Source organism: Natator depressus, chromosome 1 (genome assembly GCF_965152275.1).
Source record: "Natator depressus isolate rNatDep1 chromosome 1, rNatDep2.hap1, whole genome shotgun sequence".
Classification (NCBI taxonomy): Eukaryota; Metazoa; Chordata; order Testudines; family Cheloniidae; genus Natator; species Natator depressus.
In genome coordinates, this window is record NC_134234.1 from 95,368,211 (window position 1) to 95,395,701 (window position 27,491).

At 41.4% G+C, this 27,491-nt stretch overlaps 1 protein-coding gene across 1 annotated transcript in view; it reads right to left on the reverse strand.

Annotated features, from left to right (window-relative positions):
• The window catches only part of ABCC4 (ATP binding cassette subfamily C member 4 (PEL blood group)), a 206,568-nt gene that overhangs the window by 8,859 nt on the left and 170,218 nt on the right, over window positions 1–27,491 (reverse strand). The window contains exon 30 of the mRNA XM_074962631.1: window positions 2,164–2,298. Coding sequence (XP_074818732.1) covers window positions 2,164–2,298 — 135 coding nt within the window. The remainder of the gene's footprint in view (window positions 1–2,163; window positions 2,299–27,491) is intronic.

A 27,491-nucleotide genomic window follows, 5' to 3' on the forward strand; every position in this document is an offset into this window, starting at 1 on the left:
TTTAAAAATCCAGGAAGTTACATACAAAAAACTACTTTACTATTAAGATTGCAAAGTCAAGCAGTCAGAAATTAGGAAATATCACAATAAAGTTGCCTGTGCAATCTTATTTCTCTCCCTTGGTCATATGCATTATAGTACGCTCTTTAATTACATGATCACCTACTGTTTGTTCATAGGACCCTTGCATCATTCAGTGCACAAGATGGGCCTGTTCTGAGAATAAAGCAGGGCTGAGTACTGAAGGAGGCTGTTGTCTGAGGACTCCTGCCTTGTTTGTTGCAGAAGTTGGAAGGTGTATAATGAATAAGGCAGGTATTGCAGAAAAAGAGGAGAGTCTCATGGTTAAGACAGTTGACTACCAATCTGGAGAATGGGATTCTATCCCTTCCTCTACCACAGAGATCCTATGTCAGGGGTGGGCAAACTACGGCCTGGGAGCCACATCCGGCCCATCAAACGTTTTAATCTGGCCCTCAAGCTCCCGCTGGGGAGCACGGTCCAGGGCTTTCCCCTCTCTGGTGCTCCGGCCAGGGAGCGGAGTCATGGGCTTGCCCCGCTCCGTGCATGGCTCCGCGCGGCTCCTGGAAGCAGTGGCATATGTGCCCCCTGCCCCCAGTTCCTACACGTAGGGGCAGCCAGGCGGCTCTGCACACTGCCCCCGCCCCACACGCTGCCTCTGCAGCTCCTATTGGCTGGGAACCATGGCCAATGGGAGCTGCAGGGGTGGAACCTGTGGACGGGGCAGTGCGCAGAGCTGCCTGGCCACCCCTCCATGTAGAAAGCCAGAGTGGGACATGCCACTGCTTCCAGGAGCTGCTTGAGGTAAGTGCCACCCAGAGCCTGCACCCCTGACCCCCTCCCTCACCCCTAAACCTCTGCCCCAGCCCCGATCCCCCTCCCACCATCCAAACCCCTCGGTCCCAGCCTGGAGCACCCTCCTGCAATCCCAACCCCTCATCCCAAGCCCCACCCAGAGCCTGAAACCCCAGCTGGAACTGTAGCCCCCTCCCCCTGCACCCCAATCTCCTGCTCCAGACCGGAGCCTCCTCCTGCACCCTGAACTCCTCATTTCTGGCCCCAGCCCAGAGCCCACACCCCCAGCCAAAGCCCTTACCCCCTCCCACACCCCAACCCCCAATTTCGTGAGCATTCATGGCCCGATATACAATTTCCATCCCCAGATGTGGCCCTCGGGTCAAAAAGTTTGCCCATCCCTGTCCTATGTGATGCTGAGCAAATCACTTAAACCAAACTTGAGAGAACTAGAGTTTGATTTGTAGTCAGGCTAAGCATTCACAGCTGCAAGAGAAATCAGTGGGAGCTGTATTCAGAACAAAAAGTGTTATAAAATGCTAAATTATCTAAAAAATCAGGACACAGGTATATCAAATTGGGCACCCCAAATTAGTACATACTTGATCTTAATGTCTCTGTGTCTCAGCTCCCCATCTGTATAGTAGGGATAATACTACCCTCTCATCTCAGAAGGGTGTTGTGAAAATAAATCACTTAATGTTTGTGAAACACTCAGATGCTGTAATGTTAAGAGTCATAAAAAAGCTCATGAGGAAATTAATAATTCTTTATTCAGAGCTGGTTTGAATAGTGTGCAATAAATAAGGCCTGGGACCATACAATGAACAATGAAGAGAAAGCAAAATATTGAATACCCACTCATTCAATGAGCACCATTCATCTTGTGCACTGACCAAGGAAAAGATAATATGGGATCATATAACTAACATTTGTGTCATAAGGGGGTCAAATGTAGGTCGCCTGGGCAACCTTAATTTTGTCATTTTCTAACTTCTGAGTGCTTGACCTCACAACCTTAACGTTCTTTCACGTTCATTTTTTTGTGAATGATGTATATCTATAACACACACTATATTATTTATACATGCATATGTGTACAAACACATACAGATGCAAACAATCCCAAGCATAATCTTTCAACTCAGGATATATATCATTTTGAGCTCTGGATGTATATTATTTTATATCCCAGTAATAAAGCACTGAATATAAGGGTTTAGAATTGAAAAGCTGATAGACCATTAACTACAGGAGTGGATGGGGCCTGCTCTAACACTGAATATGCTAACATGTGAAAAATAAGACTATAGAGACAAACTTAATTACAACTTCTTTTAAAACTACCTGTTTTGCTGTTTCAATCAGAGCAGAAGCTTCAGCCTTGCCCACTTGTTGCACCATCTTGTAGAACAGGCTCTCTTTTTCTTGTAGCAAAATGTATGGCTCATTATATTCTTTCAGTCTTCCTGCATCTAAAACCTGTTAATGAGCAGCAACACACCTATTAACACATGAAATTCTGAAACAACATATTATAGGTAATTCACTACAATAGTAGGGCTGGTAGGTGGGTTTTTTTAGACTGTATTCTTTGATTAAATGTTAAAATGCATTATATGGATTGAAGGTTGGATATTCTAATATCCTTTCAGTGGGCACATGGTATATTTTCTGTTTCTAGACCAGGGAAGATACCTCCCCTGACTCTATTCTTTACTCGTAATAAAGATGAGGTACTATCAGAGATAGAGGTGTCAAAAGAAGAAGTGCTAGAACAAATTCATAAATTAAAAAGCAATAAGTCGTTAGGCCAGCAGTACACGCTCAAGAATTTTGAAAAAAAATTAAGAGTAAAGTCGGTGAGCTGCTAGGAAAAATGTGCAGGCTCTCGTTACAATCAGCCACTCTGCTAAAGAACTAGAAGGTAGCAAATATTGTACATATATATATTTGAAAGATACTGACTGGGTGATCTCAGAAATTACAGACTGTGAAGTCTTACTACTTTCCTTGGTAATTTGATCAAAATGATAATTAAAAATAGAATTATAAAGCACTTAGTAAATCATGATAAATTAGGATCTAACCACCTTGGCTTTTGCAAAGGAAAATTATGCCTCACAAATTTATTAGAATTCATAGAATCATAGAATATCAGGGTTGGAAGGGACCTCAGGAGGTCATCTAGTCCAACCCCCTGCTCAAAGCAGGACCAATCCCCAACTAAATCATCCCAGCCAGGGCTTTGCCAAGCCTGACCTTAAAAACTTCTAAGGAAGGAGATTCCACCACCTCCCTAAGTAATGCATTCCAGTGTTTCACCACCCTCCTAGTGAAAAAGTTTTTCCTAATATCCAACCTAAACCTCCCCCACTGCAACTTGAGACCATTACTCCTCGTTCTGTCATCTGCTACCACTGAGAACAGTCTAGATCCATCCTCTTGGGAACCCCCTTTCAGGTAGTTGAAAGCAGCTATCAAATCCTCCCTCATTCTTCTCTTCTGCAGACTAAACAATCCCAGTTCCCTCAGCATCTCCTCGTAAGTCATGTGTTCCAGTCCCCTAATCATTTTTGTTGCCCTCCGCTGGACTCTTTCCAATTTTTCCACATCCTTCTTGTAGTGTGGGGCCCAAAACTGGACACAGAACTCCAGATGAGTCCTCCCCAATGTCGAATAGAGGGGAACGATCACGTCCCTCGATCTGCTGGCAATGGCCCTACTTATACATCCCAAAATGCTATTGGCCTTCTTGGCAACAATGGCACACTGTTGACTCATATCCAGCTTCTCGTCCACTGTAACCCCTAGGTCCTTTTCTGCAGAACTGCTGCCTAGCCATTCGGTCCCTAGTCTGTAGTGGTGCATGGGATTCTTCCATCCTAAGTGCAGGACTCTGCACTTGTCCTTGTTGAACCTCATCAGATTTCTTTTGGCCCAATCCTCTAATTTGTCTAGGGCCCTCTGTATCCTATCCCTACCCTCCAGCGTATCTACCTCTCCTCCCAGTTTAGTGTCATATGCAAACTATTCTAAAATGCATCAATAACACAGTAGATAAAGGAGAACTGGTTGACAATTTATTTGGACTTTCAAAAGGCTACTGAAGGAACTAAGTATGCACGGTAGAGACAAAATGTTTATTGCTCAGGAAGGAACGCACTAAGAGATAGAAAACAAAGAGTAGAAATAAATGGTCAATTTTTAACATGGCAAAAGCAGGATACCACGAAGTTCCATACAAAGACTGATGTTCAATATATTTATTTGTTGTGTGGAAAAGAGGTGAGTAGTGAGGTGTCAAAACTTGCAGATGGTACAAAATTATTCAGGTAAGTCTAGACCAGAGAAGACTGTCAATAACTTCAAAGGACCCTAACCAAACTAAATGAACGAGCACCACAATGGCAGATGAAAATAAATTCTGACAAATACAAAGTAATGCATATTGGAGGGAACACTTAACGACTCATGCATCCGATGAAGTGAGCTGTAGCTCATGAAAGCTTATGCTCAAATAAATTTGTTAGTCTCTAAGGTGCCACAAGTCCTCCTTTTCTTTTAACGACTCATATACTCTACTGGATTCTAAATTAACTATATGACTCAGGAAAAAGACTTGGATATCATGGTGTACAAACTATATTCTAAGTTTAGTAGCAGTCAAGATAGCAAACAAAATGTTAGGATACAGAAGGGAATTGAATAGAAAATAATATAGAAAATATTTTTCTATTATATAAATCAATGATATGCACTCACCTGGAATACTCTACTCAGCTTTCAAAAAGGATAAAGCAGAAAGCCAGGGACAGATGATGAGAACGATTAGAGAGACAAAAACTCATATAGCGAGATGTTAAAGAAGTTGGGATTATTTACTTTAAAGAAGAGATGAATAAGAGGGAACATAATAAAAGTATTCAAAATAGTAAGTAGCATGGAGAAGGTAGCTCAAAGACCTGTTCTCCCTGTCTCATAACACAAGACCAGCGGACACTCAATGAAATTGAATGGTGGCAAATTCAAAATGAGGAAGAGAAAACTGCTTCATAAAATGCCTAACCTGCCTATAGCGCTCATTGTGACAAGATATCATTGAGGCCAAGAGGTTAGGAGGATTCAAGAATGGATTGGATGTTTATATGGATAACAAGAATATACAGAATTATAATAGTAAATACTAAAAAAAGGTAGGAAGCAATATAAACTCTCATATTTCAGATTGTAAGTCAAACTCTTACTCTTAGGGGTTAGGAGGAAACTGCCCATGAAACAGGTAATTCCAGAACTTTTGGATTTCTCATCGTTTTCTCTAAAGCTGCTAGTACTGCTGACTGTCAGTGACAGAAAACAGGACTAACTGGACCAATGGAGTGATCCATGTGGCAGTCCCATGTAAGAATTAGGCATTGTTGATGCTTTCTGCTAATGTGTTTTAAACATCTGGACCTAGCATTGGGAAATTCAAACTCCCAGCTCTAAGCTACCAGTTAAATTATAATAGATTCATAGATATTAAGGTCAGAAGGGACCATTATGATCATCTAGTCTGACCTCCTGCACAACGCAGGCCACAGAATCTCACACACCCACTCCTGCGAAAAACCTCTTACCTATGTCTGAGCTATTGAAGTCCTCAAATCGTGGTTATACCAGTAATGTACCAGTTATTACACATTTAGAAGTATAATATGATACATTATATTTGAACATATGATAATCAAGATCATATGCAGCAATTATTACAAAAAAAGTTTGCAGAGAAGTAGCCCATAGACTTTTTTCCATTTAAAAAAGCTTCTATAGTAAAGAAAAATGCAAAGTATATGCAATGAATTCCTCTAGAGAACAATATATACACAGTACTGTTGTGTGTATGGATGTACAAAGTGTTAATGGAAAACTTTTGCAAGCTCAAGTTATATTACACAGCACATAAATCACTCTTACTCTATAATAAATAAAGTATGTCACCTGGGCAGGTATTAATTATACATGCAGATATTTCAATATTCTTACACCTATCATTATTAATTTGCATATTTAAGGATAAATTACAGATGTAATTTTCATTGCAATCTTTTATTTACTACAGTAAATCATAGTTAAATGCAGCTTTCTTAAGCATTTAAGGATAATTGAATCTATCTTATATACAGTACATACATAATAATTAAGATGACATATGGCATTCCAAGTTAGGTGCCTTGAATGTACAATTTTTTTAAAGTACAGCACTTTATTATGTAACCTCTCCTTATGAAATCAAAGACAAAGCACGTTCTCTAAATATAGGACACTTTCTCTCTCTCTCATGTGAAGAAGTATGTAGATAAAATGAAGCTATTTCCTATGCCCTGGTCTACACTACAAGTTTAGGTCGAATTTAGTAGCATTAGATCGATTTAACCCTTCACCCATCCACACAACGAAGCCATTTTTTTCGACTTAAAGGGCTCTTAAAATCGATTTCTGTACTCCTCCCCCGACGAGGGGATTAGCGCTGAAATCGACCTTGCCGGGTCGAATTTGGGGTAGTGTGGTCGCAATTCGACGGTATTGGCCTCTGGGAGCTATCCCAGAGTGCTCCATTGTGACCGTTCTGGACAGCGCTCTCGACTCAGATGCATTGGCCAGGTAGACAGGAAAAGGCCTGCGAACTTTTGAATCTCATTTCCTGTTTGGCCAGCGTGGCAAGCTGCAGGTGAGTGCAGATCTCATCAGCAGAGGTGACCATGATGGAGTCCCAGAATCACAAAAGAGCTCCAGCATGGACCGAATGGGAGGTACGGGATCTGATCGCTGTATGGGGAGACGAATCCGTGCTATCAGAACTCTGTTCCAAAAGATGAAATGCCCAAACATTTGAAAAAATCTCCAAGGGCATGAAGGACAGAGGCTATAACAGGGACCCGCAGCAGTGCCGCGTGAAACTTAAGGAGCTCTGGCAAGCCTACCAAAAAACCAGAGAGGCAAATAGCCACTCAGGGTCAGAGACCCAGACATGCCGCTTCTATGATGAGCTGCATGTCATTCTAGGGGGTAGAGCCACCACTACCCCACCCCTGTGCTTTGACTCCATCAACAGATTATCACACAACAGGGATGCACATTTTGGGGATGAGGAAGATGATGATGAGGAGGAGGACGTTGAGGATAGCGCACAGCAAGCAAGCGGAGAAACCGTTTTCCCCGAGAGCCAGGAACTGTTTCTCACCCTGGACCTGGAGCCAGTACCCCCTGAACCCACCCAAGGTGGGCTCCCGGACCCGCCAGACGGAGAAGGGACCTCTGGTAAGTGTACCTTTGTAAATATAATGCACAGTTTAAAAGCAAGCGCGTTTAATGATTAATTTGCCCCGAAGACTTGGGATGCATTCGCGGCCAGTACAGCTACTGGAAAAGTCTGTTAATGTGTCTGGGGATGGAATGGAAATCCTCCAGGGACATCTCCATAAAGCTCTCCTGGATGGTCACTCCTCATGGTCACCTGGTTGAAATAGGGTAATTTTATTAAGGGGACATTCAGACATGGCTGTTCCTGCTGGGCTGTGTGCCTGTGGCTGAAAAGAAATATTTCCCGCTGTTATCCACACAGTGTGGGGAGGGGTGAAGCGATCATCCCAGAGAATTGGGTGTGTGTGGGGGTGGCCGTTCCTGCTGGGCTGTGTGCCTGTGACTGAACAGAAATCTTCCCCACTGTCCCCCATGCTGTGGGAGCAGGGGTGAAGCAATCATCCCAGAGAATTGGGTGTGTGTGTGTGGGGGGGTTAGTTGGGTTTGTGCTGCACGTTAACTCGAAAACTGCAGCCCTTCCTTTTAAATTGCGCTGCTGTTTGAAACCATTCCCACATGTTATGAGGGTGTCCATGTCCTCATCACTCTCGTCACTGAGCTGCCATTGCCTCCTCGCCTGCTTTTGCAGGTTCTGGTTCTGCATATACTGCTGGATAACACGCATGGTGTTTACAATGCTCACAACTGCCATGGTGATCTGAGCGGGCTCCATGCTTGCCGTGGTATGGCATCTGCAGGAGAGCAGGAAAGCAGAGTGGCAGCGGAAGCGGCGGGTGGATGACGATGCTGACAGCAATATGGCGCCCGCACGGAAAAAGGCGTGAAACTATTGTCGGCCGTTACTTTCATGGAAGGGGGGGGTAAGGGGTAGGCTGGCAGCAGACGGTGCAGTACGACTGCTAGCCGTCGTCATCTCCTGGGTGCTTGCCAGCTGACGGTGCAGTACGACTGTAGCCGTCATCGTTTCCAAGCAGACAATCTCCATGAGATGAAACTTCAGAAGAGAATGACCTTGAGTCACTCCCATGTCTGCCCAGGCGCCCCGACCGACCTCACTGAGGTCGGCCAAGAGCACCCAGGAGACGACGACGATGACGGCTGCCAGTCGTACTGAACCGTCTGCTGCCACAAGGCAATGAGCTGCTGTTGTGTAGCAATGCAGTACCGCGTCTGCCAGGACACATACGGTGACAGTGAGCTGAGCGGGCTCCATGCTTGCCGTGGTATGGCGTCTGCACGGGTAACCCAGGAAAAAAGGCACAAAATGATTGTCTGCCATTGCTTACATGGAGGGAGGGGGGCCTGATGACATGTACCCAGAACCACCCGCAACAATGTTTTTGCCCTATCAGGCATTGGGATCTCAACCCAGAATTCCAATGGGTGGTGGAGACTGCGGGAACTGTGGGATAGCTACCCACAGAGCAAGGCTCTGGAAGTCGACGCTAGCCTTGGTACTGTGGACACACTCTGCCAACTTAATGGTCTTAAGTGGGAACACACACAATTGACTGTATAAAATCAATTTCTAAAAAATCGACTTCTATAAATTCGACCTAATTTCGTAGTGTAGACATACCCTATGTAAAATACTGTTTTATACTATTATGGAATACAGATTGTCCTGAAGCTACAAAGAATTTTGTGAACATTACAAAAAACAAACTACTGGATAAAATTTAAAGTTTTTGACCTATAAAAGCCCTAAATGTCCTGGGATCTACTTATTGAAAGACTGCATCTCTCCAGTGCCATACTATTGCCACAGCTGCATTCACAGGGGACAGATGAGATCGAGTCCCAGGATCAGACGGAAGCAGCTGATGTGGCATTATCCATGCACACTCCTCAGCTTTGGAACTCACTCTCCACTTCAGTTTAAAACAGCTCTAGTTTATCAATCTTTGGAGTAGCATGAAAGGCCCATATGCTTTTGCTAGCTGTGAGGAAACAGGAAGGCTGCAGTGGGAGTTCTTAATGATTTTAAATATGTTTTTCACTGCTGGATTATCATTAGTAGATATGAATACTGATTAATGGTTAAAGGAATGGGGGGCTATAGGTATGGTCTATTTGGGCCTTTATATATTTAAGAATAGTCCGTGAATGCCTTGAGTAAAAGATAGGCACTCTTCTTTAAGTGGCCAAATATAAAAATCAAAATAAATAAAATACTTTGGCCAAATGTCAGACTCAGAATGTGTAGTACTTAACTCCAGGAGTTAGACCTATTAAAACCAATATCACTATTTGCAAAGTAAGCTGCTAGTCAGTGTAAGAGAGGTAAAATCTGGCCCTTAACCACTGACGCTTATCTTCTGATGAAATTACATCCAAAGTGTAACTCATACCACCATACAATATGACTAAACTCAGCCCAGACACCTTCCCAGGTAGTTGTACCTGTTGAATTTGGTCCAGAAAAGCCAGACAGACTCTCAGTTAGCAAGATCAGACAGGAGTAAAATAAGCATGGAGGCAGGTATTGGTGTTTGACTGAAGTCAGATCTTGATTTCAGTGTAAGTGCCAACACAGATTTTATCTGACACCTAAGAGAAATCACTTAATTTCTCAGTGCCTCAGTTTCACTATTTGTAGCCTGACATAAATATAAAGAGAAGGGTAACAACCTTCCTGTATACAGTACTATAAAATCCCTCCTGGCCAGAGGCACAATATCCTTTTACATATAAAGGGTTAAGAAGCTCAGGTAACCTGGCTGGCACCTGACCAAAAGGACCAATAAGGGCACAAGATACTTTCAAATCTAGGGTGCGGGGGAGAGGGAAGGCTTTTGTCTGTCTGGTCTGTGTGCTTCCTGGAGAGAGATCAAGAAAGCAAGTAATCCAGCTCCATTAGAATTAGTAAGTACTAGCAAAAAGAAAAGGAGTACTTGTGGCACCTTAGAGACTAACAAATTTATTTGAGCATAAGCTTTCATGAGCTACAGCTCACTTCATCAGATGCATTCAGTGGAAAATACAATGGGGAGATTTATATACATAGAGAACATGAAACAATGGGTGTTACCATACACACTGTAACAAGAGTGATCAGGTAAGGTGAGCTATTACCAGCAGAAGAGCGGGGGGCGGACCTTTTGTAGTGATAATCAAGGTGGGCCATTTCCAGCAGTTGACAAGAACGTCTGAGGAACAGTGGGGGAGGGGGGAAACATGGGGAAATAGATTTACTTTGTGTAATTACCCATCCACTCCCAGTCTTTATTCATGCCTAAGTTAATTGTATCCAGTTTGCAAATTAATTCCAATTCAGCAGTCTCTCACTGGAGTCTGTTTTTGAAGTTTTTTTGTTGAAGAATTGCCATTTTTAGGTCTGTAATCGAGTGACCAAAGAGATTGAAGTGTTCTCCGACTGGTTTTTGAATGTTATAATTCTTGACGTCTGATCTGTGTCCATTGATTCTTTTCCAAAGAGACTGTCCAGTTTGGCCAATGTACATGGCAGAGGGGCATTGCTGGCACATGATGGCATATATCACATTGGTAGATGTGCAGATGAACGAGCCTCTGATAGTGTGGCTGAATTGATTAGTCCCTATGATGGTGTCCCCTGAATAGATAGATATGTGGACACAGTTGGCAACGGGCTTTGTTGCAAGGATAGGTTCCTGGGTTAGTGGTTCTGTTGTGTGGTGTGTGGTTGCTGGTGAGTATTTGCTTCAGGTTGGGGGGCTGTCTGTAAGCAAAGACTGGGCTCTCCCAAGATCTGTGAGAGTGATGGGTCATCCTTCAGGACCATAGGTTATAGATCCTTGATGATGTGTTGTAAAGGTTTTAGTTGGGGGCTGAAGGGGATGGCTAGTGGTGTTCTGTTATTTTCTTTGTTGGGCCTGTCCTATAGTAGGTGACTTCTGGGTACTCTTCTGGCTCTGTCAATCCGTTTCTTCACTTCAAATCCAGACTCCAGCGAGAGACTGCTGAATTGGAATTCATTTGCAAATTGGATACAATTAACTTAGGCTTGAATAGAGACTGGGAGTGGCTAAGTCATTATGCAAGGTAACCTATTTCCCCTTGTTTTTTCCTACCCCCCCCCCCAAGACGTTCTTGTTAAACCCTGGATTTGTGCTGGAAATGGCCCACCTTGATTATCATACACAATGGTAAGGAGAGTGGTCACTTTAGATAAGCTATTACCAACAGGAGAGTGGGTTTGTGGGGGGGGGGGAGAGAAAACCTGGATTTGTGCTGGAAATGGCCCAACTTGATTATCATACACATTGTAAGGAGAGTGATCACTTTAGATAAGCTATTACCAGCAGGAGAGTGGGGTGGGGGGAGGTATTTTTTCATGCTTTGTGTGTATAAAAAGATCTTCTACACTTTCCACAGTATGCATCCGATGAAGTGAGCTGTAGCTCACGAAAGCTTATGCTCAAATAAATTGGTTAGTCTCTAAGGTGCCACAAGTACTCCTTTTCTTATTTTGGACATTGAGCACATTTTGGTTGCTCGCTCTGTATTCATGCTTACTTTTGCAGCTCACTTAACAAATGCAGAAAAATATAAGCCAAAGTATAAAATACAGGATAAAAAAAAGTTATGTTAAATCTAAAGGTCTTTTTGGCAAAGAGAAAAGGGGTTTTAAAAGACTTTGAAAACAAAGAAAGTACATACTATATAAAACAAGATTCAACAAATGCATCAAAACATAAGTGACAAAGCCATGAATGTGCACTATTTATGTTTCTTTGTATATCCCTGTATCTGTCCCACATTACTGAGTTATGCAGGACTTGGTGAATTCAAATAACATACATTCACTATACTCTATATAAATACTAATTTTGAAAGTGAATAATACTTTTCTTCTTACACGATCTGTGTTCTCTGCATTACCTCATCAAGCTAACGTATCACAAGCAACAGATTAAGGTAAAGCATACAGCCTTTGAAAGTGGTGTAATAAATATTGTGTAACTGGCTATCCAGAGAGACAAAAGGTAAACTGCTTTTTAAAACTTTGTATATATTATTTTCTAACTTTCAACAATGAAAGCAGCCAAACAAATAGAATCACTGCAGTTATAAAACATTCTGAGAAAAATAGATTACAAGGGAGTGGTGGTGTATTTCAGTTATGAACAGTATTCACTGTATAGCCACAAGGAAAAATGGACATTCAAGAGTTGACCATAAATGTTTTTATTTCCTATTAAAAAGGAAACTAATTCAATCAAATTTTCTCCAGGGGAATATATCTGAATTAATTTGGATTTAGGGAGAACATAACTAAACAACAAAATTATTATAAAGTTCAAAATCCTACTAGGGAAAAATACTTTAAACAGTGTTATCCTCAGAGGACACATCAAGCCGATCTTCAACAAAATGCTGGCAAGAGAGGAGTACTTAGGAGACACTTTTAATTGCATCATAATTATAAAAAAATATATTTTATCCAAGACTCTAGATAATGCATAGCTTTGTGGGAAAGAATTCAGCAGCTTGTGTCCCAGTTTGAATAAACTCAGATTTAAGTTTTAAGCCTTTTCCTCCTCATCATGGTTTGCCTAGCCGGCTCAGAAACTTATACACATTTCTCATAAGAATCATTTTGTAGATCTTATCCTCCCTGGTACACGGTTGTGACCTGAGGATACAAAGAAAACTGCAAATGTAGTTCAGGAATAATTTTCAAAGGTTTTACTCTCCACATGTAATATAAATGTTCCCCACACCCTTCCTGAGATTTGGTACAACTACTCCACTGTTAAAGGCAGCTCAAATTTGGCACTGATTTCACATACCACTTGCTGTATCCCCCCCACCCCCACACACACACACACCCGTACAGTACTGAGCACAATGGCACCTTTAACTTCATTTGATTTGAACTGTTGTCTTTTCATGCCCCTGACCATTTCTCCACTGTGGTGTGACAATGCTGCTGACCATTAGGATTCTGAATACACGCTCTCCCCACTTTCTGGGGGAGAAGTAATGGTTAAGTAGTCTTGTTCTAGCATCTGGACTGGTGGGTCTGCTTAGTCTTAAATTATAGCTCACTGGAAGTTGACCATGCTACCATCAATTAGCAAATTGCTCTACCCCCCAAAATTAAGGCATGAGTCAACTCTTGTCAACCTTTACTAGTAGGTGCTTAACAGTCTACTCTTTTTCTGTTTGCCCATTTGATTGCAGACATCTGTGGCTAGCTATTATGGCATAACAAAAATCATAGCCATGTGCAAACTGCTGAAATCCCTACACTGGTAACCATCGTCTGATACCAACACCTCATGTATTCTGTGCTGGGCAAAGACGTCTATGTGTACCAGCCACTGTGGAAGTTTTTGCATTCTTCAGTCTCTGCAACTCAAAACAACATCTATAATATACTACTAGATTCATGTAGTTTTCACTATACAGCGTGCAAAGGTCTGGTACCACCTCCTGCCATGGGCAAGAAGTATGTTAAGGGATTACATGCTTCCAAGAGTCTCACTTGAAGGTTCCTCACAGCAGCACAAGCTTTAGCACTTCTTCTATTTGTCCATTCTTAAGAGACCAAACAGCAAAGCTTGGGCCATGCACTACTTCATCACAGTGTGTCCTTTCCAAGCTCAGTGACCATGAAACCACAAATATTTCATACATAACTACTAGCTACTCACAGAATGTCCAGAACTCCAACAACTGTGACAAACATTTTCTTATGACCAGCCAGCAATGATAGCTTTCTTCGGTGTAGATAAATGGAGACCTGGTTTGGTTGCGACCCTTAGTTCAGCCATTTTCATGCTTGACAATGAACTTGTGGCTCAAATGACTCTTGCAAATTGCCATGTTATGCCAGAAACTATCTGCTTAAGCGGCAAAGAGTCCTGTGGCACCTTATAGACTAACAGACATATTGAAGCATAAGCTTTCATGGGTGAATACCCACTTCGTCGGATGCTTAAGGTTTCAGTAACTGGTGTGTCCTTTTCTGGTCGGTGTTTAACAATAATGTTGGGTGTCTTCAGGAGCAAAAAACAAAAGCATTATTTTTAGTCTGGTGCTGCTGCTATGTGGGTTTTATTGCTCATGATTGCCTTCAAAGGATCTGACTCCATTGTCCTCCCCCCCAGCAAATTGTATTGATGGAAGTGCTCACAACGATCACAACTACATGAATTTCTTTTTCGATCTGGGCATAGATTATTTCTGTGGAGATGAAAGACTTGAATGCATGAATCAGTATTCGCTTCTTGCAGTAACTCAAATCCAAGTTTTCACTTCGATGCTTCCATGTGAAGATGCTGCTTTAGTCAAATGTGCTTGCATTAACAATTAATTGTTTCATTTAGGTGACGGCAGAACCTTGCTGGGCGTCCTATTGAAACTCCGTCTGACTCTTTCTTTAGGAGATCTCTCAGTGGTGCCAACTCATCTGAGAGGTGTGGTTTGAACTTGGCAAGGCAAAACAACAATTTTCTTTTTAAGCTCAGCGGGATTCTGACTGTCTTGTTTTAGAGATTGCTGCTGAGTTTGCTGGGCCAGGCCTGATACCTTCAGCTGAGGGAATGTGACTGACATACTTTATTTCAGTTGTTTTGATAATACATTTGTCCAGATATCTGGAGCATAGCACATGGCTCGGCATTGTTTTCCTCAACACAAAGCACAAACATCAAGATGTCTTCCTCAATGACTGGAACCCCACAAAGCCCTGCAGAGCTTTAATCCAGGGGTTTTTGAAATACTTCTTGAGCTGAATGAATACCAAAGAGTAAGCAGGTAAATAAGTTTCTTGTGGGATAGTAAACATGGTTAGTAAACCTGGCTAGAGAATGGTAATTCCATTTTGTGGAGAATTTCAAGATTTCCAAATTTGGTTTTGTTCCAATTTTCAGCCCAGCTGTACTGGAAGTTCCTGCTCCAGGATAGCCCACCTGGTGGGCTGCCGAGGAGCAGGGAACCCAGAAATCCTGGGCTGCCAAGGACTCATGAGTCTGGTGGGTTGCCAAGTAGCTCGGAACCTGGAAGCTCAGGCTCCTCAGAAGCATGCCAGGAAGACTTACGAGGAGGCAACCTGACTGGAATTCTGCCTGGTTTCCAGCAGTATTTTGTCAGAACTGAACAGTTTCTGCAAAATGTTTTGATTTTGATGTATTGGCAAATTCTGATGACAGAACATTTTGTCAGAATTTTTCTGACCAGCTCTAGTGATAAGTATTGAATTTCTTTTCCCGTTTTTTCAACCTTGCCTTTCAGACACTGGAAAACTGGGTATCCCAAGAATGTACTTGTCACTTCATCAGACGTATGCATCTGGTAATTGTCCAATTTGATTCCCTTGTTCAGGTGTCACAGACTCAGCACAGCTGTAGCTCCCCTGTGTGCAGCTTCTCCTCTACCACTGCAGAGTTCAAGCGCCTTCTCTGTAGGATCACCTACTTTGACAATTACCCCTACACGTTCCAGTTTCAATATTTCATTAGCTGACTGACTGATTTTTGTGTTGCAGTACAAGTGGGATTTTTCTTGGACCGTGGTACGTACTCTGAGACCTATTGGAATCTAGACCTTAATCTGGTGTTCCCTGGCCAATATCTTCAAAACTAGAAATCTAACTTCTATAGAAGCTGCTGATGCTTAGTACTTTTGAATGACAGGGTTATTTATTCAGATGCCTAAATATGGATTTAGGAGCCTGACTTTAGCCTGGAGTTTTGAAAATGTTGCCCCCAAATAACTGCTGTAACCCTTAAAACATCTTTGCATTCTTTCAGTCCGTCATCTGTTTTGATTGGTGTCGATGGCACTAGAACTGTGATGTTTCCCACTGACATTACCCAGTTGATCAGTTCATGATCCAGGATCACTATAAGATCAGATGCTTCTTGGGTTTCTGTGCTTTACTATATAATATTGTACACATTTTATACCCTCATTGCAGTTCTCTCCACTTCTGAATTTCAAGCTGTGCATGCAAATTGAATAACTTCTGCTCCTCAGGATGTTTCATGGTTTCCCAGTTCACGCTGGGCTCCAGCAAATCTACCATCTACGTCAGCCAGCTTTTGCACATGCAGGGCTTCTGTCTCATGTAATGCTTGCAGGAGTGAGTATGTCCTTTAGGCAATAGCTCTCCACCAAAAAATGATTCTAGACAGAAACACTTCGGCAGAGAGAATAGCTTTCTTGGGGATATGCTCAGCTTCTACAAGAAACTGCATTGCAACTAAGTGCACACTTTTCTACAAGATCAAACTGCCTATACGGTCAACTAAAAGAACTTGTAAGATTATCTATAATAACGACATCCAATGATTTCCATTAACACAAAAAGCAAAAGATGAGCCTGTAAACCATTGTATTCAGAGTGGTGCTAATACAGCATTTATCCTATCTACCAGCTTCCCCCATTCAAACTAGTACGCTCAGCCATAGCTGCAAGATAAGCACAACAATATATAGGAACCTGGAATAAACTTTACCAGGGGCACAATACATTAAAAACAACAAAAAAACATGGGGACAAGTAGAATGAGATTCACTGGAGAGCTTAAGAAATAACTTTTGACAGAGAACACAACTCTAGTTCACACGAACGATAGATTAAAAAATCAGTTGTAAATTGCTTGAGTAATGAGAAATTTCAATGGTTTCTCAATATAAACTGGCAAATGCTTTCAATTTAAAAAACAAAGAACAACTCTACACATGGATCCACCACTTTAAAGAGAATACACCAACAATACATAACGTGTGTCACTCTTCGTTTCTCCTTCAACAGTATCATTTCTTGATTCTCATGCTTCTACAAACTCCATGGCCTTTGTAGGATAAGTGATGTTATATTTTGTTACCTCTGCTTGGTACTTACAAACAGACATGAGGCCAGATTGGTATAACAGCTTCTTATAAAATAGAGTGGATCAGACTGAGTCTAAGCATTTCCCAACAGAACAATGGATATTGGCTTATTGCTGCCTGAACTCTTGAGCCCTGGCTGTGAAGTACATTACAGTACTTTCACATTTTCTGCCTGGATATTAGTCATTTCAGGATGTAATCAAAGCATGTTTTCTGTACAACAAAGTAACACTCCCCATCAGTTTGAAGTTCCCTTTTACCAGAATGGTGAACTACATTTTTTTAAATTAGAAGATGAAGTATTGTTTGCACACAGAGTTTCCATATCAAAGAAACATTCCAGTGATAATAAAGTCTCCAGGAGGGAAACATCACTATAATTCAGAAATTTGGCAAATATTTCTTAGCACTTCAAAGATTCCTATAAGGCTTTCCTCATAGAAAAGCACCATGATGCAGGGTTCAGAGCAGAGAAAAGCATCAGAACTCGAGTATTTTTAGTTCTGCTGATGCCTCACTGTGACTTCGGGCATGTCCCTTAATCTCTGTGTCCCTCAATTTACCCATCTGTAACATGGGAAGATTATTATTATGGTATTATTATTACAGGAGATGGTTTAGATGACCTGACCTAACAAGTCTTTTCCAATTCTAGTTTCAATAACTCTGAATACTTCCGTACCTCGCGGGGCTGTTGAGGTTTAATTAATTAATGTTTGTACTGAGCTTTGAAATTTCCAGATGAAAGGTTCTGTATAAATGCAAAATATTATTACTCCTTGATGTGATTGTGTTGGAAAAGTATCATCTTACACAATACAACTCTTCTCTCAATGATTTCAAGTGTTTGAAGTTTTGATAAACATATTTGTAATTAAGAACGATATAGTGGAGATAATCTTAAGGTGTGACCTGGATTATGAAACCAGAAATATGGCTTTAGGGATGGAACAAACTAGAATTAAAACAATTCCTAAGGCCAACTCTGTCTGTAGTTGGGTAAAAAGCATTCTGTTCTTCCTTTTTCTCTTTCAGTTAAGCTACTTTCCTTTCCCAAAATTGAACAGATTTTATAGTGGGTATGAATAGAAGATTTACCATTTTTACACTAACCTAACTTTTATATTTGCTCATGACTTTCTCAAAAATTTCCTTGATCTAAAATTTTCCATGCTTGGACTCAACCTAAACATGAATATTGTTGAAAGTTTTAGCCAACTCAATCTAGCCATTTAAATATTTGAGCATTAAACAAAAACCAGCAACAACTTGTCCCCCTATTCCAATTAGAAATGTGGTCTGATTACTTTCAACAGAACAGTTTTTCATCAGATAATGTTGGTTCACTGAAATCCAAACATTTTGCAAAAATGTACCGGTTTTGATGAAATGTTAATCGCAAAAGGTTTCTCAGGTCCAGGATGGAATTTCTGGCCTGACAGACCCTCCCCCCTCCCCCCCCCAGCCCCATTCTGTATAGCCCATTGGTTATGCCACTCACCTGGGGTGGGGGAACCTACATTCAAGTCTCTGTTCTGCTGTTCTCCCACTTCCCAGCTGAGTGCCCTAACTACCAGACTAAAGAAGGAGAACAAAGGCAAGACAAAATTATGATGATCAACAGATGGCTCAGGCAGTGGTGGTATAAGGAGGGCTTTGGGATGTTTGACCACTGGGAGGCATTCATGGACAGAGGTCTGTTCTCATGGGATGGAGTCCACCTGAATAGGGAGGGATATAGACTTCTGGGACGGAGGTTGGCACAAGTGATTAAAAGAGCTTTAAACAAAGAACTCAGGGGAGATGGCTGGGAGATGCTCATGTAATGTCCATGCCTAATTCTAACATCGAGCTGGAGGAAAATCAAGTAAGAGAGAACACAGCAACAGACAAAGGAATAATAGAGAGTAGGAGAATGGACAACAAGAGAAAAGATAGTGCCAATACCAATGAAGCTAACAGGTAGGTGATACTGGCAATAAAATGACTGTACCCAATTGGGTGAGAATCTGGGTGAAGCCAAGCAGAAAAAAATAAGATGTTTATACACCAATGCAAGGACCCTGGATAACAAAATGGAGGAACTAGGACTACTGGTGCAGGAAGTGAAACCAGATATTATAGGGATAATAGAAACATGTTGGAATAGTAAAGGTTGGAGGGTATGTGCTATTCAGGGTATTGAAGGGTATGTGCTATTCAGGAAAGACAGAAATAAAGGTAAAGGTGGTAGAGTAGTACAGTATATTAATGATGAGATAGACTGCAAAGAAATTAGAAGTCATGGAATGGATAAAACAGAGTCTGTTTGGGCCCAACATCACTTTGGGGAAGAAAGCTATCAGAGGCTCCCCTGGGTTAGTGTTTGGTACAGACCCCCAGGATCCAGTTTGGATATGGATAGAGACCTCTTTAATGATTTTAATTAAATAAATACTACTGGGAATTGTGTGATTTAGAGAGACTAATTTCTCAGATACAGATTGGAGGACAAGTGATACTAATAATAGTAGGACCCATATTTTCCTGGATGTGATAGCTGACAGATTTCTTCACCAAACAGTTACCAAATCTACAAGATGTGATGCCATTTTAGAATTTTTATTGGTGAGTAGCGAGGACCTCACAGAAAAAGGGGAAAACTTTGGTTCAAGTGATCATGAGCTAATCCATTTTAAACTAAATGGAAAGATAAACAAAAATAGATCTGCAACAAGGACCCTTGATTTCAAAAGGGCAAACTTAAAAAAATTAAGGGAATTAGTTAGGGAAGGGAACTGGACTGAAGAACTGAAGGACCTGAATGTGGAAGAGGCTTTGAATTACTTCAAGTCAAAGATGCAGAAACTATCTGAAGCCTGCATCCCAAGAAGGGGAAAAAATTCACAGAGAAGGATTCTAGACCAAGCTGGATGAACAAGCATCTCAAACAGGTGACTAAGAGAAAGCAGAAAGCCTACAAGGAATGGAAGATGGGATCGACCGGCAAGGAAAGCTACCTCTTGGAGGTCAGAAAGTGTAGGGGAAAAAGCCAAGCAGAGTTGGACCTTGCAAAGGAAATTAAAACCAATAGTAAAAGGTTCTATAGCCATATAAAAAGAAAAGGAGGAAAGAAGCACTGAGCATGTGGTGGAGATTAAAGATAATCTAGGCATGGCCCAACACCTAAACAAATACTTTGCCTCAGTTTTAATAAAGGTAATGAGGAATTTGAGGGTAGTGGCAGGGGGGCTAATGGAAATGGGGATATGGAAGTAGAAATTACCACATCCAAGATGGAGGTCAAACTCAAACAGCTTAATGGGACTAAATCAGAGGGCCCAGATAATCTCATCCAAGAATATTAAAGGAACTGGCACATGAAATTGCAAGCCCAATAGCAAGGATTTTTAATGAATCTGTAAACTCGGGGGTCATACCCTATGACTGAGAATTGCTAATGTAGCACCTATTTTTATGAAAGGGAAAAAATGTGATCCAGGAAACTACAAGCCTGTTAGTTTAACCTCCATTGCATGCAAGGTCATAAAACAAATTTTGAAAGAGAAAGTAGTTAAGGACATAGAGATAAACATTAACAGGGATAAAATACAACATGTTTTTACAAAAAGTAGATGGTGACAGACCAAATTGATCTTTTTCTTTGAGAAGATAACAGATTTTTTAGACAAAGGAAATGCAGTAGATCTAATCTACCTATATTTCAGTAAGGTATTTAATACAGTTCCATGGGAAATTATTAGTTAAATTGGAGAAGAATGGGATTAATATGAGAATTGAAAGATGGATAAGGAACTGGATAAAGGGGAGACTACAATGGATCGTACTGACAGGTGATCTCTCAGGCTGGAGGGAGGTTACTAGTGGAGTTCCTCAGGGATTGGCCATGGGACCAATCTTATTTAACATTTTTATTAATGACCTTAGCACGAAAAGTGGGAGTGTGCTAATAAAATCTGCAGATGACACAAAGTTGGGAGGTATTGCCAGTACGGAAGAGGATCAGAATATTACACAAGAAGATGGGGATGACCTTGAAAGCTGGAGTAATACAAATTAGAAGAAATTTATTAGTGCAAGGTCATGCACTTACAAATAACAAGAATTTTTGCTGTAAGCTGGGGATTTATCAGTTGGAAGCAACAGAGGAGAAGACAGACCTGGGTGTATTGGTTGATCACAGGATGAGCTGCTAATGTGATGCAGCTGTGAAAAAAGCTAATGCAGTCCTAGGATGCATCAGTAGAGATTATACAAGGCACTGGTGAGACCTCATCTGGAACACTATGTGAAATTCTGGTCTCCCATGTTTAAGAAAGATTAATTCAAATTGGAACAGGTGCGGAGAAGGGACACTAGGATGATCTGAGGAATGGAAAACCTACCTTATGAGAGGAGACTCAAAGAGCTTGGCTTGTTTAGCCTAATGAAAAAAAGTCTTTCTTTGCAGCATGGGGCACGCAGATCACTTGCAGGTTTCAACTAATGTAAATGGTGGATTCTCTGTAATTTGAAGTCTTTAAATCATGATTTAAGGACTTTAGTAATTCAGCCAGAGGTCATGGGTCTATTACAGGAGTGGGTGGGTGAGGTTCCATGGCCTGCAATGTTCAGGAGGTCAGAGCAGATGATCATGATGGTCCCTTCTGGCCTTAAAGTCTATCAGCCCATCAGAAGGCAGGTCCTGATTCAGCTTACACTGTCTTGGGGACCTGATGAACCTGAAGTAAATGGTGGATTCTCTGTAACTTGAAGTCTTTAAATCATGATATGAGGACTTCAGTAACTGAGCCAGAGGTTGGGGTATATTACAGGAGTGGATGGATGAGGTTCTATGGCCTGCATTGCGCAAGAGGTCTGAACAAATGATCATGATGGTGTCTTCTGGCCTTAAAGTCGATGAGACTATTGGGTATTCTGGGTGACTCTCTCTCACTGTCTTCTGTCAGAGCTGTTCCATTTTGTGTATCTGAAGATGGGATTTGAACCTAGGTCTCCCACATCCTAGAGCAGTGCCCTAACCAGTGGGATATAAAGTCAGTCTCACGCACTTTCTCTCGCGCTCTGTACTAATGAATATTTAATACAAAGTGGAACCCCAGTGGGCTATTCTGGGTTGGTGTTACTCTCTCTCACCAAAATTTCAAAAAGGTCACGGTTTTGTCTGGTATATAATGGGAAAATATTTGAAATTTTCACAAGGCAAGAAAACAGTTTCCTGCCTGCTCTAGTTATTAGATTTTGGTGAGATTTATAAAACAAGCCCAACTTGAAGAAAGTCAATTCAGCAAGTCTAAAGTTATGTTTGAAGTCTGCACTTGAATCCTGATAAGTTATTGAAAGCCTACAATTTGAGACAGCATAAATTTGGGATGGCCTAGAATTGGAGGCAGTTTTCTTAAGGAGCAGAAAAATATAAAAGGCTTAGAAAATTACAAGTCCTGGAAGATAAATAGTTCATTTCCGTTTTTGTATTTATACTCTTAACCCCTCCCCCGCCCCGCCATTTGTATCATGTTATTTTCAGGGTTATGGCCCTTCAACAACACCTCGTTGGAGTGTTGACAGAGTTGTATGCTTATTCTGGGTCCGGTCACTTAAGTGGGGGCACTCAATAGCATTCCGAAGGGGCTGGATTCTCAGCCCTCCAGCCAAGTTCCTTAGGATGTTTACCCCTTTCGAGGTCCCAGGGAATAAACAACTTAGGAGTAGCAACATAAATGAAGGAAAAGGGACTATACAGACAGTCCCAGCCAGGCCATTGGCCTCTCCTCCTTCAGAGGGGCCTTGGATGGCGTACAATCCAGCTCCAGGTCCACTGGTTCACCTACAGTGGAAGGAATAAGATACAGCCTCCTTTGCCTCAGGTGACTTGGGCCTTCTTTTCAGCAAGGGTGTAGGCTCTGCTCTCTGCCAGGCTCTGCTCTCTGCCCTGGGAGCTAGCAAGTTGAGCATTCAATTCTCCTCCCAGAGCTGCTCCTCCTCCTCCTCCATTCTTGACGTGACTCACAAGTGTGGACCACTCCAAAGCAGAGCATCTCCTTAACCCCTTCCTCTCTGGTGTGGGCTTTACATACCTTGTCACAGTTACACATTTGTATTTAAGAAATAACACACTGTGATATTGAGAGTCCATATCTGAAAATATATGCACAAAGGGAATACAGTTAAGGTTAATTATTTAGCCTTAACTTTTGAAATTCTCTGACTTTTGAGTAATTTGTTTATTAACCTGAATCATCCATTAAGGCTAGTTTGCATGTACAGAATATATGTATTTAGGGGTACCAGATGTGCTATTTCCACAAGGAAGAACAGTCTCTTGCTGTTGTAAGAATACTGAACACTGTTTTGGTTTTCTTTTTTTTTTTTTTTTTTTTTTACAATTCCAGGATCCTTCTAGCCTCTTTAATAGGTCACTTCCCATAAGGTACATGTATATATGAATGCAGATTTTTTTTAAAGTATACTTTTATTTAAAAGTATCCCTTCCATAGACACTGCCATTTAGCCTCTGACTGCCCAAAGCTGGGAGTGGATTACTCGATAATTGCCTGTTCTGTCTCTCTGAAGCACCTGGCATTGGCCACTGTTGGAAGACACAGTTCTGAGCTAGATGCACCATTGGTTTGACCCAGTACAGTCATTCTTATGTTGTTATTTTCAATGGTGTACAATGCTTCTGATCTTTTGGAGTCAGAGCCAATAGTTTCATGTTGGTATCCTTCTTGCTGCTAGTGTAGTGAGAGAAGATTAAGTCTCACTCATAGCTACTGGAAACCAGCTGTAAGTGGCTCCAAGCCAGGAAAAGCTCTGTGTAGTGATGAAGAAAAGAGGTTTCTTAATGGCTCACAATAGGTATTAAAATTTCTCATTCTTTCGGTATTATGTTTCTCCCCCCTGCAAATTCTCGCAGAATTCTCAAGCCACCAATGTGGACTAGTAAAGCTTGCTGAGCCTATGGGACACTTTGTAAATCCTCTCCTTAATACAATCTAGAAAGGACAGCAAAACCATTCCAAGAGAAGTCAGATTGGATTGTATGTGGACATAAAGGGTTTTTAAAGGACAGGGGTCTGTAATGTAAGCTAAAAGGAAACAATAAAACTCCAGAAATGGCACGCTAACTCTAGAGCTACAACAAAGGAACTATCTTTAGTCGTAAGAGAGCGAGCAGTATGGGAAGAAAGACTATTTTTAATTTGTCTACCTTGCTCCAGTATTTTACAGCAAATGAGTAAATAAAGAATTAAGTAGCTATCATTATGACTGTACCATGCTAAATAACATGAAAACATCTTTATAAAACAGCATTCTGAACCTAACATGTTAATGGTGCCTAATGAACCAAAACCAGTGGAAATCCCTTTGGATAGCCAACATATAAACAAAGTTATTAATTAGGTTGCAGTTGTTTCCGAACAAGCCTTTTATTCAACATAGTGGCAGTAAACAAAACCAGATCCATCAGTCTTTGTGGGGAAGTATTCACCAGTGAAGGAATACTTAATGATTACACCTTAAGCACTTGCAGTTACATGACTTATTATGACGAAGTTTATGAAGTGACTAGCAAGCAATAAACTATAATCTCTCAATTCATAGCTTAATGTTTATGATGCTCCAGAACACCAATAGGCACAGATGCTTCATTTCTGTACACACCACACAACCATTACAATCCTTGACTATTGGTTTAAAATGTGTTTATGGTGTCCAAAAGGAAAAAATACGTAGTGAGAATAAAAACACTCCCTATTTCAGCTTTTATGAGAGAAAAAGTTTAATAAAGATGGTTTTATTAATATCATCCTCATCTGGCAGGACAGTGTATGTCAGTCTTCAGCTCTGTAAAGGAGCCAAATCTTTAAGCTTCAAAGTTGGTGTAGGAAAAGTTATCAGAGGCTGGGATGAAGCTCTGTTGACAATGACTAAAGGGGAGAAGGCTCATCTGGAAATTGAACTTGAATGGGCTTATGGGAAGAAAGGGCAGCCTGATGCCAAGATTCCTCCAAATGCAAAGCTCTTTTTTGAAGTTGAATTGGTAGATATTGATTGATATGAAGACCCTTCTGTTCAACCGTAAGTGTGACCTCTTGTGTCATTTCTATTGTTGGTTTTTGTGATGTAAGTGCCCACAAAGGCCCTCATCTTACAGTGAATAGCACATGGGTGGACAGCTGTGCCCATGCAGAGTTGCATTAACTTGACTGAAGCTCTGTACAAGAGTAGCATAATCAGAACCTAAGAAATGAGTTGAGATGACAGATCCACACCTTGTAAACCATTAAATAACTGGCAGAAACTGGTAGCTTTCATTGACTACTATCAAGCTAGTTTCAAACCAATCAATAAGAGATTAAAGGCTCCATATCTTTTGGCCCAGATCAATCTCAAACCAAGAACTATTGACACAGTGCAGCCAAGAGGACATGAGCACCATCTTTGCCAGGAGGCGTGGGAGATGGATTGGATTGGCCATGTGCTTCGGATGGAAACTGATTCCATCACCAGAGTAGCAATAAAATGGACACCTGACAGCAAGCAAAAATGAGGCCGCCCCAAAACAACATGGCAAAAAGCAGTGGAAGCCGAGCTGAAAAACCTGGGGCACAGCTGGGGAACCATCGAAAGACTTGCCAGAAACAGACAGGAGTGAGGAGCTTCGTTGCTTCCAGAGGCGTAAAGGGAACATGATGATGATAATGATGATGATCCATTCCATTCTCTTAACATCGTGCTGACCTCCATCTTGATGTATCCAGATGTATCTATATCCAGTTTTCAAGTTTCTTATAGTAAGATAGCGCAAATGACTGAAGAAACATGGGGAGCAAATAACAAACCGAGATACAATTTACATAGATATTTAATGGGAGGAAATAATCTGGAAAGCAGTACTCCTGATAGAGGGCTAGAAGACTCAGAGCGGAACAAGGGACCAAATTAGACACAAGTTTGCAATACAATATGGGAGCAAAATAGGCCAATACAAATTTAGGCTGCTCAGACACAATGACGGAGCAGGGAAGCAACGGTCCTTCTTTATATAGCTCTGAGACAACTGCACATGAAATATTGTTTGCAGCTCCATACAAATCAATGCCAGAAAGATCCTTACAAATTGGAGGAAGTTCAGAGAACAGAAACACCAGTGATTAATAATTAGGAATTTGGAGGGACTTACTTACAAGGAAAGACTTAAATGTCTCACTTGAATATTCATAGTTTGGTTTGGTGACTATAAAAGAGGAGATACAAATATCTGAATGCTGCAGAAGACTCCAAGGAGGAAAAGTTATATCAGGATGGTACAAGGCAGTATTCATACTATAATGTGATGAAATTAAGAAAATATATAAAATATCAATACAACTCTTCTCATATTGCTGTTGAATAATCTCTCAAGGGAAGTGGTGGAAACCCCACCACCACATGGGACATTTATTTGCGGAAATACTAATTCATGTACTGTAGGCAGGGCCACTTGCATGCAATGGCTGTGGAATTAAATTCTTGTTACAAAATTAATCTCCAGAATCTGTTCCTGTATAAGACACATTATGTTATTATCCCTTATGTTCGTGAAGATAACCTTGAAGAAGTTAACTGAGCATAAACCAATGCAGTAATACCAGCCTGACCCTGCAGACAACTTGAAACAATAACCCCAAGAGCTGGGAATTGTTTAATTCATCTCAATCAGGGTCCACAATTCTATAAGACACAGAATTTGGCATATTCCAAATATTCAGCATTTTTGCTGTATAAGTCAGCATTTTACTAAAGCCAGGTGTCTGACATTTTGTTTTATGTCTCCCAGGCCTTTGAAGCCCTTCCTGTAAACTTCGAGCCTGGGAGCCTAAAATGTCCAGTTTGCACCCAGGAAGCAAGATTGTGGGGGCTTGGGGCAGACATAAGGGTGATGGAGGGAGACCAGGTACCAGAAGTACAGGCTGGGAAGCGGGGTTGTTTGGAGAACAGCAAAGCAACTGAGCACTGGGAAGCTGAGGAAAGGAGCTGCTAAAGCTATCGACAAGCTCCCTCTTTCCCCTGGAACACAGAGGAGGAAGAATTTTCTGAGCCAGGCTAAACAACATTGTAGGAGCCACGGCCCAGGGACTGCAGCCAGGTTGCCGGGAGAGCACATCAAAAATATCCCCTCTTGAAAAATAATCAACCGATTGCACTTCACTGAGTCTTTTTCAGCTATGAGCTGAGGGGGAGCAGAAGATGGCAATGAAAGGTATTTAATAAATGTGTATGTCTGCAGAGTACATGGGACCCTGACTTTAGAGTACAATGCTGAATCAGCAGAGAGAGGGACTGGGTGATCTAGTAGGTCTTTTCCCATCCCTAACTTCTATGAGCTGCTAGTCATGGTAGTTGTCTGGGTTCCCTCCCCACTCTGAACTCTAGGGTACAGATGTGGGGACCCGCATGAAAAACCCCCTAAGCTTATTTCTACCAGCTTAGGGTAAAACTTCCCCAAGGCACAAACTCTTTGCCCTAGGAGGGTACACTGCCACCACCAAGTGACTTAA